The 16,210-nt window shown below is 44.7% G+C and overlaps 1 protein-coding gene across 1 annotated transcript in view; it reads right to left on the bottom strand.

Annotated features, from left to right (window-relative positions):
• The window catches only part of LASP1 (LIM and SH3 protein 1), a 104,510-nt gene that overhangs the window by 35,989 nt on the left and 52,311 nt on the right, over positions 1–16,210 (bottom strand). Inside the window, exon 3 of the mRNA XM_077315935.1 lies at positions 15,422–15,506. Coding sequence (XP_077172050.1) covers positions 15,422–15,506 — 85 coding nt within the window. The remainder of the gene's footprint in view (positions 1–15,421; positions 15,507–16,210) is intronic.

Raw genomic sequence — 16,210 nt, 5'->3', positions numbered from 1 at the left:
CAAGCAATAAATTCTCAAACAGGGATACCTATCACTTCCCTTGTTTTACACTTGAAACTGGTTCAATAGGAACTCCATGCTTTCTTTGTTGAATTCTTCAGCAGGGTTTGAGCAGGGCCCAGAGACCCTTCCTGAGGAACTTGAATTGGTGGTGGAAGATGAGCAGTGATGTTGTACCAAACGTATCCAACTCCTGCACCCACCCCAATTGAAGGTGGTCTTGCATCATAACACTTCTGAAAACTGAGCTGACCTCTGGATGCCTTTGTTACCTGTGGTTAGACGGGGGCAACACAAGACTAGGCCTCCTTAGTTATGGCACTGGAATTATGAAATACCTTCTGCTGGAAGATCAATGTCTTCTGCCAGTGGGTAAAGAGTTGTTTGACATCCTTTCAGTGACCCTGCTTCCTGTTCCTGTGTACATATCTATGCATTTGCATTTTGTTAGATTTGTATTGTTATATGCTTTTAAAACTTAAAAAAATGCTTTGACTTTGCTGTCTGGGGGATCCTGAATTCGGTGGAAAGGAAGAATAAATTTTAAAATATTAATAATAAGCTAATCACAGAAGAGAAAGTATGTCTGTGATTACTGGCATGTTTGTAAACATTCCTTTTATAGAACTAATATGGAGATTCTCAAATTTAGATCTCCTGCTGCCCAAGCAGTCCATTACTGGAATAAAACTGCCCCACAAGTATACCTAATATGACATGAAATATTTAACCATTATAGAGCACTTCCACTAGTTGAAGTGATTCAGACATTTGATTCTTACAACAGGCATCAGAGTTGACACAGTATTAATTTAACCTCAGTGCACAGGGAGTGGAGGTCTGGGGGGGGGGCTATCTAAGGCCACCAAATGAATTTCTGGCAGAAGAGAGATTTCATAGAATCATGGAACATAGAGTTGGAAGGGGCCATACAGGCCATCTAGTCCAACCCCCTGCTCAACGCAGGATCAGCCCTAAGCATCCTAAAGCATCCAAGAAAAGTGTGTATCCAACCTTTGCTTGAAGACTGCCAGTGAGGGGGAGCTCACCACCTCCTTAGGCAGCCTATTCCACTGCTGAACTACTATGACTGTGAAAATTTTTCATTTTTCTGACCCAGATGCAGAACTTTACACTTATCTTTATTAAACTGGGACCTCCAGGAGTACTGATCAATCTTAGCTACTATACCAAACCAGCTCCCTAAATATGGTGCTGAACAAGGAAGCAGGATCCCAGCTACATTTTTGTAGAGAGAGTGAAAAAGAGGACATTTCTCTTTCACATCAGAGGGTGGAGCAACACAGTGCTACATGCAGAGGAAGTGCTTCTCAGACAAGGCTGGCTTTCAGTTCTCTCAGTCCTTTTATGGGCACTCAGCTGGAATCAACACAGCTCTGATCCTTGCAGAAGGCCAGACCAGAGTGAGTCAGACAGGCGGACTCCTTCTTTCCCATGTCCCATTCAACGGTGACCTATTATGAGCTGATAGAAAGAGGATGGCGGGGGTGGGAAGGTTAAATGCACTAAATGAGGAAGTTAGGAGTAGGGGACTAGCAGCCCCTCACCGAGGAAGAAATTCCTTTAATCAGACTTAAACAAAAAGTTACAGAAGCATTAGTTCCCAGCAATTAAGTAACCTGTAAGCAAGTTGTTGATCACTGTCATTTCACTCAAGAATAATATAATATAATATAATATAATATAATATAATATAATATAATATAATATAATATAATATAATATAATATAATATAATATAATATAATATAATATAATATAATATAATATAATATAATATAATATAACATAATATAACATAACATAACATAACATAACATAACATAACATAATATAATATAATATAATATAATATAAATAAAGGGATTATTCTAAAATAAGTGGTTTGCAGTTTACCCTCAGCTGTGCGCATCCCTCACAAGTGAAGAACTGGGTCCTGGACACTATTAATCATTCCCTTTCTTCTTCCATCAAGCTGCTAGCCCACAAGGATAGAATGATAAGCACAGACATGAAAGTGTTTGAGCACTGGCTGGTGAAATCTCAGAAACCAGGTGAAGGAGGATGGCCTGAAGATTTACCAGTTCATAGTTTCCTTGTAAGTAGTAGAACCAGAATACAGACCAACATATCTAAGTTGCAGGTTTTATTTTTCTCTGGTTCAGAATTTTCAACCAAGTATAGAACCGTGGATTCCTCAATGTGGACTCAGAAGAAAAAAGGAAATCACAAGGCACAATGATATAGTAGTCTTCTCTATGTTTATAGGTGAAAAGGTTATAAAAGTCTAAATGGTCAAACATATGATCAAACATAAAGAATCAACCAAAATGGGATCCTAGGTTAAGTGACCTGCTTTCTGTTTTATCTTCGTCAGTGGTTGTTCTGCAAAATGAATAGACAAGTAGACAATATATGCATGTAGAAGTTCAAAACATAGTTCATAATTTTACAAAGCAGCATAACATATTTTCCAATATACTGTCATAGCAGGAGTCATACTATCACATTGGCAAAATGCTCATAATCGTCTGGGGATTTCATAGTGCCCATGAGGGCTACCTTCAGTTAGTATTTATAGAGAAGCTGGCAGTTACTGGCGTAGTCAATTATTTAAAGGGGCCAGATCTATTAAAGTAAATAACCAAAACAGATTTTTACAAAAAACAATTGTAATCAATGTTGGCATTAAGACCCCCCGGCATCACAGTATTCAAATGATGAATAAAAAAACTTTCCCGTTGTTGAAGGCGGATGATAATGTTGTCCTTGGCATATAGTGAAGGTTAGGCCGCGACTCACTGCTCCCCACTCGCCCCCGCTCCCCGCCCGCCCTCCGAACCGGCCCCGCTGCGCCAAGACTGCCGCACCCTGCTAGCGCCCGCTGTCTGAGTTACAGCGGGCTCTCTTTCTAGTGAAGAAATAGTTCTTACCTAGAGAAATTTACAAGTGGCTAAAAAGGTAAAGGTAAAGGTATCCCCTGTGCAAGCACCGAGTCATGTCTGACCCTTGGGGTGACGCCCTCTAGCGTTTTCATGGCAGACTCAATACGGGGTGGTTTGCCAGTGCCTTCCCCAGTCATTAACGTTTACCCCCCAGCAAGCTGGGTACTCATTTTACCGACCTCGGAAGGATGGAAGGCTGAGTCAACCTTGAGCCGGCTGCTGGGATTGAACTCCCAGCCTCATGGGCAAAGCTGTCAGACGGCTGCCTTACCACTCTGCGCCACAAGAGGCTCATACAAGTGGCTGTTCAGGGTTAAAACCTTGATAATAAACTACTGCATGCTTAGTTGGTGAGAAAGTGCTTCCAAGTATCACTACATAGCTGCTTTTCTTAGAGTTCAATAAAAAGTAGAATCTACATATTTCAGGGGTACCTCAGCAACAGGACATCTTAGAGCAAAGCAACAACAACACCGCCAAGGTACTGCCCTATTTCAGCATTTTTCCTACTCCAAGTTGCTATTTTCATCATTCAAAGCATCAAAATGACAGGATGTAAGCCTTCTTATTACACAGTCAGCTGTGGTCAACAGACATTAAAATTAACCTACCTAGAGGACTTGTTTACTCACACAAAATATAATTGTGTACTTCCAGCAAGTGATCAGAACTAGTTACGCCTTCTTAGCATCTTAAAATAAAACCCAGACCTCTGAGGTACGTGGGAGGCATTTAGCGTGGCAACCTCAATCCTAGATACTCTTGGAGATTGTCTAGTTAGCAGACTACCAGACAATGCAATGTGCAATGCAATGTTTCTATTCTGACTTCCTAGGCACACACTGTCCAGAGCAGTTTTTAGCATGCCTTCCTCAAAAGGCCAAATCATGCAAAAAGCAAATTTGGAGCCACTTGCTTGAAATACCATAATGCCTTATTCTAACTACTGACAAAGCTAGCCCCCCACCCACCATACACACATTTGGAGCTGTTCATCCTAAACACCACTGCTCACAGAAGCAGCCTGCTTCCCAATACATGCATGCTTATTCTCAACAAACAATGGGAATGGGGAAAGGGGCTTTAATATCTATCAAGAATAGTAGAGGGAAAGATTTTAATAACTACCAAAAAGGGAAAGATCTAATGATCACATGCAATGGACAGGGAGGAAAAGGGTTCAGAGGGACAGAAGTATTGTACGTGTTGCAGATAATAAATAGCTTAATTTAACATCCTTTTACTTAGGAAGATGGGGAGGAGTATGTTTGATGTTCCCCAGTCCAAAGCTACGTGTCCACTTGAAATGGGTTGGTAAACTTTACAGCCTCTCTTAACTTTTTGATGGTTGAGAAACCCGAGAAGTGGTGAAAGTACACAGAATATAGTTGGGATGCATAGCTATGTACATGCCCACCCAGAGCCCCTCCCCTTCCCATGCCCTCCAGGACCACCATTGGCTATGGGGAGTCAACATATATGGTCATATCACCTGAAAAATGTTTACCAAATTAAAAAAATATATACAAAATTAATTCATAGAATCATAGAATCATAGAGTTAGAAGGGGCCATACAGGCCATCTAGTCCAACCCCCTGCTCAACGCAGGATCAGCCCTAAGCATCCTAAAGCATCCAAGAAAAGTGTGTACCCAACCTTTGCTTGAAGACTGCCAGTGAGGGGGAGCTCACCACCTCCTTAGGCAGCCTATTCCACTGCTGAACTACTCTGACTATGAAATTTTTTTTCCTGATATCTAGCCTATATCATTGTACTTGAAGTTTAAACCCATTACTGCGTGTCCTCTCCTCTGCAGCCAACAGAAACAGCATCCTGCCCTCCTACAAGTGACAACCTTTCAAATACTTAAAGAGGGCTATCATGTCCCCTCTCAACCTCCTTTTCTCCAGGCTGAACATTCCCAAGTCCCTCAACCTATCTTCATAGGGCTTGGTCCCTTGGCCCCAGATCATCCTCGTCGCTCTCCTCTGTACCCTTTCAATTTTATCTACGTCCTTCTTGAAGTGGGGCCTCCAGAAGTGCACACGGTACTCCAGATGTGGTATGACAAGTGCTGTATACAATGGGACTATGACATCTTGTGACATCTTAAGAAAAAAAAACCCACTCTTTTTAACCTCACAGCCATCCCACACATTCTGTCAGTCTACAACATGCAACTAAGCTATTATGTTCTTTGGGTTAACTAAGATTTCTAAGATTACTTAAAGAGGGCTATCATGTCCCCTCTCAACCTCCTTTTCTCCAGGCTGAACATTCCCAAGTCCCTCAACCTATCTTCATAGGGCTTGGTCCCTTGGCCCCAGATCATCTTCGTTGCTCTCCTCTGTACCCTTTCAATTTTATCTACGTCCTTCTTGAAGTAAGGCCTCCAGAACTGCACACAATACTCCAGGTGTGGTCTGACCAGTGCCGTATACAATGGGACTATGACATCTCTGGATTTTGATGTGATGCCCCTGTTGATACAGCCCAAAATGGCATTCGCCTTTTTTACCACTGCATCACACTGCCTGCTCATGTTTAGTTTACAATCCACAAGTACCCCAAGGTCTCGTTCACACACAGTGCTACCTAGAAGCGTACCCCCCATCCAGTAGGCATGCTTTTCATTTTTTTCACCCAGATGCAGAACTTTACACTTATCTTTATTAAATTGCATCTTTTTCTCATTTGCCCATTTTTCCATTGTGTTCAGATCTTGTTGAACTCTGTCTCTATCTTCTGGAGTATTTGCCAGTCCTCCCAATTTGGTGTCATCTGCAAACTTGATGAGTAGTCCCTCCACCCCCTCATCTAGATCATTAATAAATATGTTAAAAAGTACCGGGCCGAGCACCAAGCCCTGAGGTACCCCGCTACTCACCTCTCTCCAGTCTGATTAAAGACCATTGACAACAACTCTTTGAGTGTGGTTCTCTAACAATTCCCTATCCACTTAACAATCTGAAAATCCAGATTGCAGTCCTTCAACTTATCCATCAGAACATCATGGCGAACCTTGTCAAAAGCTTTACTAAAATCCAAGTAAAGGACATCAACTGAATTGCCCCGATCCAGCAAACCTGTTACTTGGTCAAAAAAGGAAACCAGGTTGGTCTGGCAGAACCTGTTGGAGACAAATCCATGCTGACTTCCTTGGATCACCAAATTGTCCTCCAGATGTTTGCAGATCGCTCCCTTTAATATCTGCTCCATTATCTTCCCCACAACAGAGGTCAGACTCACTGGTCTGTAGGTTCCCGGGTCATCCTTCCTCCCTTTTTTGAAGATCGGAATAACGTTTGCTCTCTTCCAGTCCTCCAGGACATCTCCAGTCCTTAGAGGTCCTGAAGATGATGGACAAGGGCTGTGCAAGTTCTCTGGAATTAACTCCTACCCATTTGGCAAACTCTTCCAGAGCCATTAAGAAACCCAAGGTTTCACAAAACCCTGGTTGAGAAAGTCTACCTTGTGATGTTGTCCTGTAGACCGGGGGTCATCAACCCCTGGTCCACAGCCCGGTCCGCGAAGGCCACTGTACCGGCCAGCCGGCAGCCGCGCCTGCCTCCCGCCCCACAGAGAGAAGGGAAGAGGCAGGCGCGGACGCCGGCAATGCAAACGCGCATGCGCGCAGTTGCCACGCATGCGCGTTGTGCCCCTGGTGGCAAAAACATGCATGCACAGCTGTCGCGCATGTACGCAGCACCTGGGCCGTCGGCTCTCCCCTGACCTCAGAAAAGTTGGGGACCGCTGCTGTAGACAAAAATGTTACACTTGTGATGAATTTGCATCATTTGACTCTTTTAAGCCAGACATGCAGTACATTTTAATACCAAGCCATACCAGGGCAGGAAATGCTTCTGGATCACTATTAGGCCACCAAGAAAAGGGCCTCCTGAAGGTACCTTAGTGGTTTCCTTTAATGCTACATCTGGTGAAGTCCCACAATTGGGACACAAATGTGGAAGTCTAAACTCCCAAAACAATAGAAAGGTTTCACAAACGGCTTTAGAATAAGCTTCTATAAAGGGAGCCTCAAATCACAGGCAGCTTTCCAGACAGCTGCCTGCCTGGTGGTCTCCCAGTCATCGTCATAAATACGCAACAAGAGAACTGGAAAACAACTGCTCCTTGGTTACTTCCTCCCTGCATGAAATACCCCAGATCCATAACACTAATGGTACAGGCTCATGTTAATACATTCCTATGCCAGGAGGCAAAAAGCTAACCGTCTGACTGAACAGGATTTTTAGAAGAACCAGCAATAGGTTCTCTTTTCTGAGAGTAAAGCTGCACAAAATTGATCACATCAAGAATTGGAGTTTCAGAAGAAAAAAGATAGTTTATTCTTCAAATAAAGATGTATTTAAAAACAGGTAGTCGGGATTAACTATCACTTGACAAAGTGTATCAGGCATTGCACAGAACTAGCAACACAACCCTTGCCCAAAGGACTTAAATCAAGGTTACATGGTAGTCTCAATGTGAAATAAATCTGTTTCTCCAATCAAGGCAGTAAGCCTTTACAAGGGACACTTACATTTTACTTAGGAAATAATATATTTCTAAGGATACTTAGTCACATTCCTATTCTTGTTACCCTGGAAAAAGGGAGAAGGCCTCCATGGCTGTTGAAAGTCGCTGTGGAAAAGACTCCACACTGAATCTGGTTCCACAACAGAACTTTCCCTATGATTGAAGTGGTCCAATCTCATCTTGAAAGCAAGCTTTTTATCCTCCTTGAGCCTGGGGAAGGTGCTATCTCCCATTCCTCATTGGCTTGAGACCAAGTGAGACTTCCTCAATTGCTTTTCTCCAAATGCCAGTAAACAAACAGTCTTTCTTTATTAGTAGACAATGCTTTACACATCAGACTGCTCAACAAAATTTGAGTACAATGGTACATTTAAGACCAACAAAGATTTATTCCTGGGTGAGCTTTCATGTGCTTACAGTCTTCCTCAGACAATGGAACAAGGATCATAAGAATACAGATAAAAGGAAAAAGTAAATTAGTAGCAAGTTAATAAACTATGTCATAAGCAGTTGTTAAAACTCCATAAGCAGTTGACAAAATATTTGAAGAATAAAAAAGAGTCATTTAGGAAATGGAAGGAAGTCCTTATTACCAAGGAAGAGTATAAACACATAACCAATAATTGTAGGGGGAGTGTTAGAAAAGCTAAAGCTCAATATGAGTTTAGGCTAGCAAGAAATGCTAAAAATAACAACAAAAGGCTTCTTCAGTTATATTTCAAGCAAGAAAAAGAACAGGGACACTATAGGACCACTGTGAGGACAAGAAAGTGAAATTATAACACATGATGAAGAGAGGTCTGAACTGCTTAACTCCTATTTCTCCTCAGTCTTCTCTTGTGAGGGAAACAGTGATTAATGTGGCAAAACCGTTAACACAACATGGGGGATAGGAATGGTGGCCTAGGATCACTGTTGGAGCAGTCCGCAAACACCTAGTTTCTTTAAATGAAACAAAGTTTTCTGGGCCAGATGAACTGAATCCAAGGGTACTAAAAGAGCTTGCAGATGTTATCTCTGAACCTCTATCCATTATTTTTGACAGTTCTTGGAGAACAAGAAGAAGAAGAAGAGTTGGTTCTTATATGCCGCTTTTCCCTACCCGAAGGAGGCTCAAAGCGGCTTACAGTCGCCTTCCCATTCCTCTCCCCACAACAGACACCCTGTGGGGTGGGTGAGGCTGAGAGAGCCCTGATATCACTGCCCGGTCAGAACAGTTTTATCAGTGCCGTGGCGAGCCCAAGGCCACCCAGCTGGCTGCATGTGGGGGAGTGCAGAATCGAACCCGGCATGCCAGATTAGAAGTCCGCACTCCTAACCACTACACCAAACTGGCTCTCGTGAGTGAGATGCTAGATGATTGGAGGTGGGCAAATGTTGCCCCCATCTTCAAGAAAAAGAAAAAGGAGGATCCGGGTAATTATCAACCCGTCAGCTTGACATCTGTAGCTGGAAAATTTTTGGAACAAACCATCAAACACTCGGTCCTTGAGCAGCTGGAACTGAGAGCTGTGATTGCTAAGTGGAATCCCACAAGGAGTCCCACAAGTGGAGTCTTGAGCGGAGTCCCACAAGGACCGGTCCTCTCTCCTAGCCTATTCAACATCTTCATGCGCCCTCTCACACACCTGGTACGGAGGTTTGGGCTGGGTCAATATGAAGATGACACCCAGCTCTTCCTCCTGATGGATGGCCACCCTGACTCTCCCCCAGAAGCATTAGCCAACTGCTTGGAAGCAGTGACAAGATGGCTTAAGCAGAGTTATCTGAAGCTCAATCCTTCAAAGTCCTGTAGCTGGGTAGGAAGGGCCCATGTGAGGAAGCGTGTCTTCCTGCTCTGGTGCAGCTCTCTACGGCTTACTCTGCCAGGAAACTAGGTCAAGGTTTTGTTCTTAACCTTTAAGGCTATACGTGGATTGGGTCCTAAATACTTGAGGAACCAATTACCTCCTTACACCCCCCACAGAGCATTCCGCTTTACAGGTATAAATTTGCTGATGATCACAGGTCCCTGGGAAGGGCGCCTGGCCTCAACAAGGGCCAGGGCTCTTTCTGTCCTGGCCCCTACCTGGTAGAATGTACTCCCTGAAGAGCTGTGGGCCCTGATGGAACTCTTAGAGTTCCGCAGGGCCTGCAAAATGGAGCTCTTCCGCCAGGTGTTTGTCTGAGGCTGGGTGGTGGTCTCAGAGGTTTAAGATCGGGTTCCCCCCTCCCCTAAGGGTACTGGGACAGTATTAGACTGGTATGATGTCAATGCCTGAGGCCTTGTTGTTTGACAGTTGGCTCACGGCCCATACAGGCCATCTAGTCCAACCCCCTGCTCAATGCAGGATCAGCCCAAAGCATCCTAAAGTAGCAATCCCCAACCTGTGGGCCATGGACCACATGTGGTCCGTCAACTAATTGGAGGTGGGCCCCGAAGGACGCCTTCTTCCCCCCCCCCCCCGGCCCTTTACAACACACTTCGGGTGTCACTGTCTCCCATCACTCCCAGATGGGACTATCTCGTTGCAGAGAAACAAACTCAGGGTTCCCATTGATTTGTCATTGTCATGAGTTAAAATTTCCATGAAAATAAAATTTTCCTTATGTTCATTGTTGTGGCGTGTCTGTATCTTATTTTGAAGGGATGTCTAAACATTACCATAGCGATCAGAGAGCGTTAGTGCAGTGGTTGAGAGTAGAGGAGTAAACTACCCCCCCCCACCGGGCCTCAGTAAAATTGTCAAGCGTTGAGTGGTCCCCGGTGATAAAAAGGTTGGCGACCACTGTCCTAAAGCATCCAAGAAAAGTGTGTATCCAACCTTTGCTTGAAGACTGCCAGTGAGGGGGAGCTCACCACCTCCTTAGGCAGCCTATTCCACTGCTGAACTACTTTGACTGTGAACATTTTTTTCCTGATATCTAGCCTATAGTTTAAGCCCATTACTGCGTGTCCTTTACTCTGCAGCCAATGGGAACAGCATCCTGCCCTCCTCCAAGTGACAACTTTCCCCTCAAGAATGTCTGGTTCAAGTTCTATTTCTGTTTCCTTTTTCATTTTGAAGAGAGCAAACTTCTGTTCTGCATGCTTACCGTTCTTCTGTGTATTCCTGCCACCTGTCCTTGATGTTCTTGATGCCACCTGGTCAGTCAGCTTCTTCTCCTGTTTATCTTTGATAATACTTTTACAAGCAACAAATGGCAAATTTCCTTGCTTCCTTTCTTTTGACTGCAGCTTTTGCTGCTTTTCTACATTCAGTTATTTTTCTAGTTTCATCTGAGAGCTATTTTCATGTTTTTTCTAGTTCCTTGTGCGATATTTGTTTAACTGCTGGTACATTCCATGTGTAGTTAGAAACGTTATGCTGTTACCTATGTGACCCTACCTCTGAACTGTAACCTGTGCTACCAGACCCTGGATTATAATCAGTGACAACCAGGCCCTCTGGACTGTATTCTATGGTGCTAGAAACCCCGAATCAGCAACTAATTACCGACCTAATTGTGGGAAGAGAATAGCACCTGTGTGCACTTCAAGCAAGACTCTGAATTATGGACTTTGGACATTTGCTCTGACCTAGACATAAGGCCTCTTGTGGCGCAGAGTGGTAAAGCAGCAGATATGCAGTCTGAAAGCTTTGCCCATGAGGCTGGGAGTTTGATCCCAGCAGCCGGCGCAAGGTTGACTCAGCCTTCCATTCTTCCGAGTTCGGTAAAATGAGTACCCAGCTTGCTGGGGGGTAAACGGTAATGACTGGGGAAGGCACTGGCAAACCACCCCGTATTGAGTCTGCCATGAAAACGCTAGATGGCATCACCCCAAGGGTCAGACATGACTCGGTGCTTGCACAGGGGATACCTTTACCTTTAGACATAAGGCAAAAAGCCAGGCCAACCTGTCTTTGCAAAGCATTAGTGGAGCTTGGCATGACTGACTGACCTCATGAACCCAGCATCCTCCTTCCTGACTTCCCCCCTCACCCCACTAAACTGGCAAATCTCAGAAGAAACTTCTCTCCTTTGAAACCCCATTTCTGTCCACCCAACCTAACACCAGCTTGCCAATAGCATTATTGCTCTCTATAGTTTCCCTGATCATTTTATTTGATCACTTTGATCCTGGGACAGCCTGGATAAATCAACATTTTGGATCCATATCAAAGGGAGCATTTGCACCCTTTATCTAAAGCCCACATTTTGCCTGCGTGACTTTTACCACATATCTGTCTAAGGAAAGGGTACAAAAACTCTTCCTTGCAGCCCCCTGTGTACTCGCTCACTCCCCTCTAGCGATGCCCGAATCAGGTGCTGGTTCCATTCATGTTGCTGACCCCTTCCCTCAACGCACCCAAGTTCTAAATCTGAGCAAGATAGGTAATTGTATGATTTCTGCTGCCACTTGTTCCCCTGCTTAGTGTTGTTCTGTGTCTTATTTCTTAAATGCAGCATACACCTTATTATTAACAGTATTTGTTGTCTCCTGTGGATTCCTACAAAGAAGACTATGCAGACTAGATTTAGCTATTTATCCCTTTACATTGCTCATTTCCCCAATTTCTGATTAGAGCATTAAGTGATAAAATAAGCATTTTGCTTAACAATGCTTTTAAATCATGATGACTCTGTTTTTATCATGTTGAATTAGTGTACTTTATGTAATAAATATTTGAACATTTAAAAAATGATTTTTGCAGCTCAACCTTTCCGTTCCTAACTTTTCTGGTTAGGTTGGGTTTTAGTTTCCCTTTTTATGTTGCATTAACTGCTGTTTCAACAACAGTTGATTGAATTTCTTGTCACAGTTCATCAGGCATCTTCTCTGTAGTGTCCAATAATTGAGATCAATTTTTCCCCTCCCAGAACCAATGGAATGACATTAATACAAAAGAAATTCCGTCTAAACATCCGGAAGAAGGTCCTGACAGAGTGGTTTCTCAGTGGATCAGGCTTCCTTGGGAGGTGGTGGGTTCTCCATCTTTGGAAATTTTTAAACAGAGGCTAGATAGCGATCTGACGGAGAGGTTGATTCTGTGAAGGTTCAAGGGGGTGGCAGGTTACAGTGGATGAGTGATGGGGTTGTGTATAGTGCAGGGAGTTGGATTAGATGACCCAGGAGATCCCTTACAACTCTATTATTCTATGACTAGGGGCAAAGCCCATTGTATCCAAGAATACAACGGGCCCTAGAGCTTGGCAGTGGGAAGAGGAAGGGGAGGAGTTATCCAGTCTGTAAGGGCATGGGGTTGAATGTGTATGTTGTGTGGGAGGTTGTGGTGGCATAGTGGCAAATGAGGGCATGGGTGTGGAGATATGGGTGTCAAGAACCTGTGGTGTGGAATGTTCGTTGAGTGTGGGAGAGGACTGACCTTTGGGAATTTGGGCATAGTGGTTACAGATGAGCTTTCCAGAGCCACGTCCTCAGATATGTGAATGGAAAATCAGACTGGAAGATTACATGGCAACCAATTCCTCCCAGTTCTGCGTCATTTCCCTTCTGGTGTGAATTAGGCCACAGACACCGAAATGCCCCTCTGCCCGAATATACATGGGGTAGTCACAGTACACAGGTGTCCACCCTGTTCCTTCTGTCTCGCATATTTTCACTGTTGGTAAAATGTTATGTGTCCACATGCTTCTTTCATGGTTGCTCCTTAGAAGAACGGATTGTTGTACCCTATTGCTTACTACCCAAAGGAGTCTCAAAGCGGTTTACAAACACCTTTTCCATTCGTCTCTTCACAATAGTCAACCTGTGAGGTATATGGGGTTGTGAGAGGTCTGAGGGAACTGGGAATGTGCCGCAGTGACCCAGCAGGCCTCAGGTGTCTCAAAGCATTTTCCAATCGTCTTCCCTTTCTCTCCCCATAGCAGACTCCCCATGAGGGAGGTGGGATAGCGAGCCTCACAGGGAAGCTGGCAACCCTAAGAGGAAGACTCTCTGTGCACAGCAGTCTTGACCTTAGTAAGGTTTTTTATACTGTTTTTTTATTTGCCAGGCCAAAAAGTCATTTCAGTTACCATGTGTCCCCAGCCATTTACTTGTTCTATATTTACAGTTTCAGGCTGTAAATATTTATTTAGATCTTCCTGCACTTTCCACTCACAGGCTGACCATAGCCCATAGCCCAGGAGGGACACACCTGCCCCACTCCCTCCCAACTACAGGCAAAAATGGCTCCTTTGAAGGCTGGACTCTGAGGCGTTGTACAATGTTGAAGTTCCACCTCCAAATCTCCAGGAATATTTCCAACTCAGGGGTAGCCAACCTCCAGGTGGGGCCTGGAGAGCTCCTGGAATTACAGCTCACCTGCAGAGTATAAAGATCAGCTCCCCAGACAGAAAGGGCTACTTTGGACAGGGTTGTGGTAGAGGAGAAACATTTAAGGCCTCCCACACAGGTTGTTGTTGAATTGAAAGACTTGATGCTTACTGCACAGGGTTGTTGTGCAGATGAAACAGGAGACAAAAGAGCCAGTTTCTTCTGCAGAATAACGCTGTGCAGTGGCTTCAAATCTGCAGAGAGTTGCAAAGAAGAAAGACACATGGCTTGGCTGTGTCTAACCCCCGACCAGAGCAGTATTTTAAGTGAGAAGGGGCTTTTCTGTGGCCTCTCAACAGTTCTGGAGCGAATCTCTTAAACCAGCGATTCTCAACCTCCTTGCCCCTGCAACCCTGGCAGCCGGCATGGGCAATGTGCATGGGTATGTGCATGAAAATTGAGGCAGCATGGAGGCGGCCAGTGTCATGGCTCCGCCACGTCCTCCGGCCACCAGCCACCGCCACTGCCCATCTCCAGCCGCCGGCCTCCACTGCGGGCTGCTGCCAGATACTGCTACCGTAGCGGCCAGCAATCTGGTGACCCCACGGAAGGGGCCACGTGACCCCAAAAGGGGTCGGGACCCCAAGGTTGAGAACCACTGTCTTAAACCCTCTGATTGGCAGAAGCCTTTGACCAGGGTTTTTCCTGGACTTCCATTTCATATTTAGTGTAGCAATGACCTTAAGCAGAATATTTGAAGGCTAGATTCAAAGCCTGTTCCTAAGAACGGGCCTTGAAAGGGTCCCCTCCCCTGGCCAGGCAGCTTAAGGTGGCTTTGGGCAGCAGCTCACAGCCATATCAAATGGGGCGGGTGGGGGCTGGGCAACTTGTTAACAGGGCCGACAGAGCTCCTTAGCAGTCCTTAAAGAGGTCAGCAGGCCGGGAGGCCCTTGTCAGCAGGCCCAGCCTAGTAGGTCAAGAGCCCCTCATTAGCAAGGCCTCCACCACGACCCTTTGCCCAGGGCTTCTGTCCTTACCTGCTGCTGGCTCTAGGCACTGAGGCGTGTCTGAGAGCAAAGAGACTAGAATCCAGGGACAGAGGGCGGGAGCTGCAGGGGCAGGGCCAATCAGGGCAAAGCTGGCTGTACCCTGATTGGCCCTATTCCAACTTGGACAGCCGGACATGTCCCACCCACTAGGCTGTTTCATAAATATATAGAGGAACAACAATGGATAAGGATGTTCTGCTTGGAATAGTCTAGTGGAAATGTTTGGAGCCTCTGTAGTTTTCTCCCCTGAGAGCTTTCCCTCTTTTTTATTGGAGATGGCTTCCAAGGCTGCAGAACATGACTCACTCATGGCTCCTGGTGTGCCAGCATTACGACAGGGGCTGACCTACAAATGTCGTTTGGGCCTGGGTAGGCCCCCCCCATTAGTTGCCCGAGTCTGGAGTCCTCCGTGTCTGATTAATCAGATGCATAACAATTAGACACTGAGTGGTCCACTTACCAGTCAAAGGGAGCATAGATGATTTCGTACCCTGACTGATTGGCACTGCCGCAGGAGTCCATATTGGGGAAGTGGGGAGGGAGGCCTTTGAGGGTATTTACTAATACCCTCCTTGGGCGATAAACTGACAAAACCACAGGTGACAAGGAACATAAATAGCCTTACTTGACTCTGAAGCTCACTTTGCTGCTTAAGGCGCAGGTTCTCTGGTGTGTCTGCCACCATGGTGAAGGACTGCTTTGGGTAGTGTCTGAAAAGGGAAAAAATGAGGTGGTGTTAAGTGGTTGTCATTAGGCAGCAAAAACAACAACCCACAATAACACTAGTTATGGCTATTCCTTTTTACTATGTATATGTTTCTGGGTTGGTCATGGGCTCTAAGCAGTTCTTCTCTAGATACTTTCATCTACTTTACAGCACAGACAGTGTCTCTGACAGCTTTCATTAAATAGAGGCTTAAAACGGATGATTGGAAAATGCAAAGGAAATTACTGACAGTCCCATGCATTGGCTCAGGCTGCTGCCCTGATAATGATCAACAGTTGCCTGTACCCATGCAGTATTTGCTGCTGCTCTCCACCAGGAGGAATGCCCTACCTTACACTTTTCTCATTCTGAAGAATTTGTAAAATGGAATGTTTGGGGAGATTTTTTAAATAAAGGAAACAAGATTTCAATTAATGCCTGAAATCTGAAGCACTTGTTCCTGTATTTTACAGCATCATCCTCCAAGTTCGTAATACTGTTTTTCTATCTACTATTCAGTTTTTTAGTGCATTCTCAATTTTACATTGTTGAGTCTCAATGAAAATGTGAACTAGAAATGAATGAATTGACTCATGGCCAATATGATTCTCACGGGTAAATACCGCCCACACTTTTTTATCTCAAGAGAAAAAGTGGGCTATAAATATCTAAATGTACGAATATCCTGAGGATTAGACCACAAATTTA

Source organism: Paroedura picta, chromosome 16 (assembly GCF_049243985.1).
Source record: "Paroedura picta isolate Pp20150507F chromosome 16, Ppicta_v3.0, whole genome shotgun sequence".
NCBI lineage: Eukaryota > Metazoa > Chordata > Lepidosauria > Squamata > Gekkonidae > Paroedura > Paroedura picta.
Note: the sequence above shows the minus strand (reverse complement) of the source record. Positions and strands in the feature narration are given on the sequence as shown.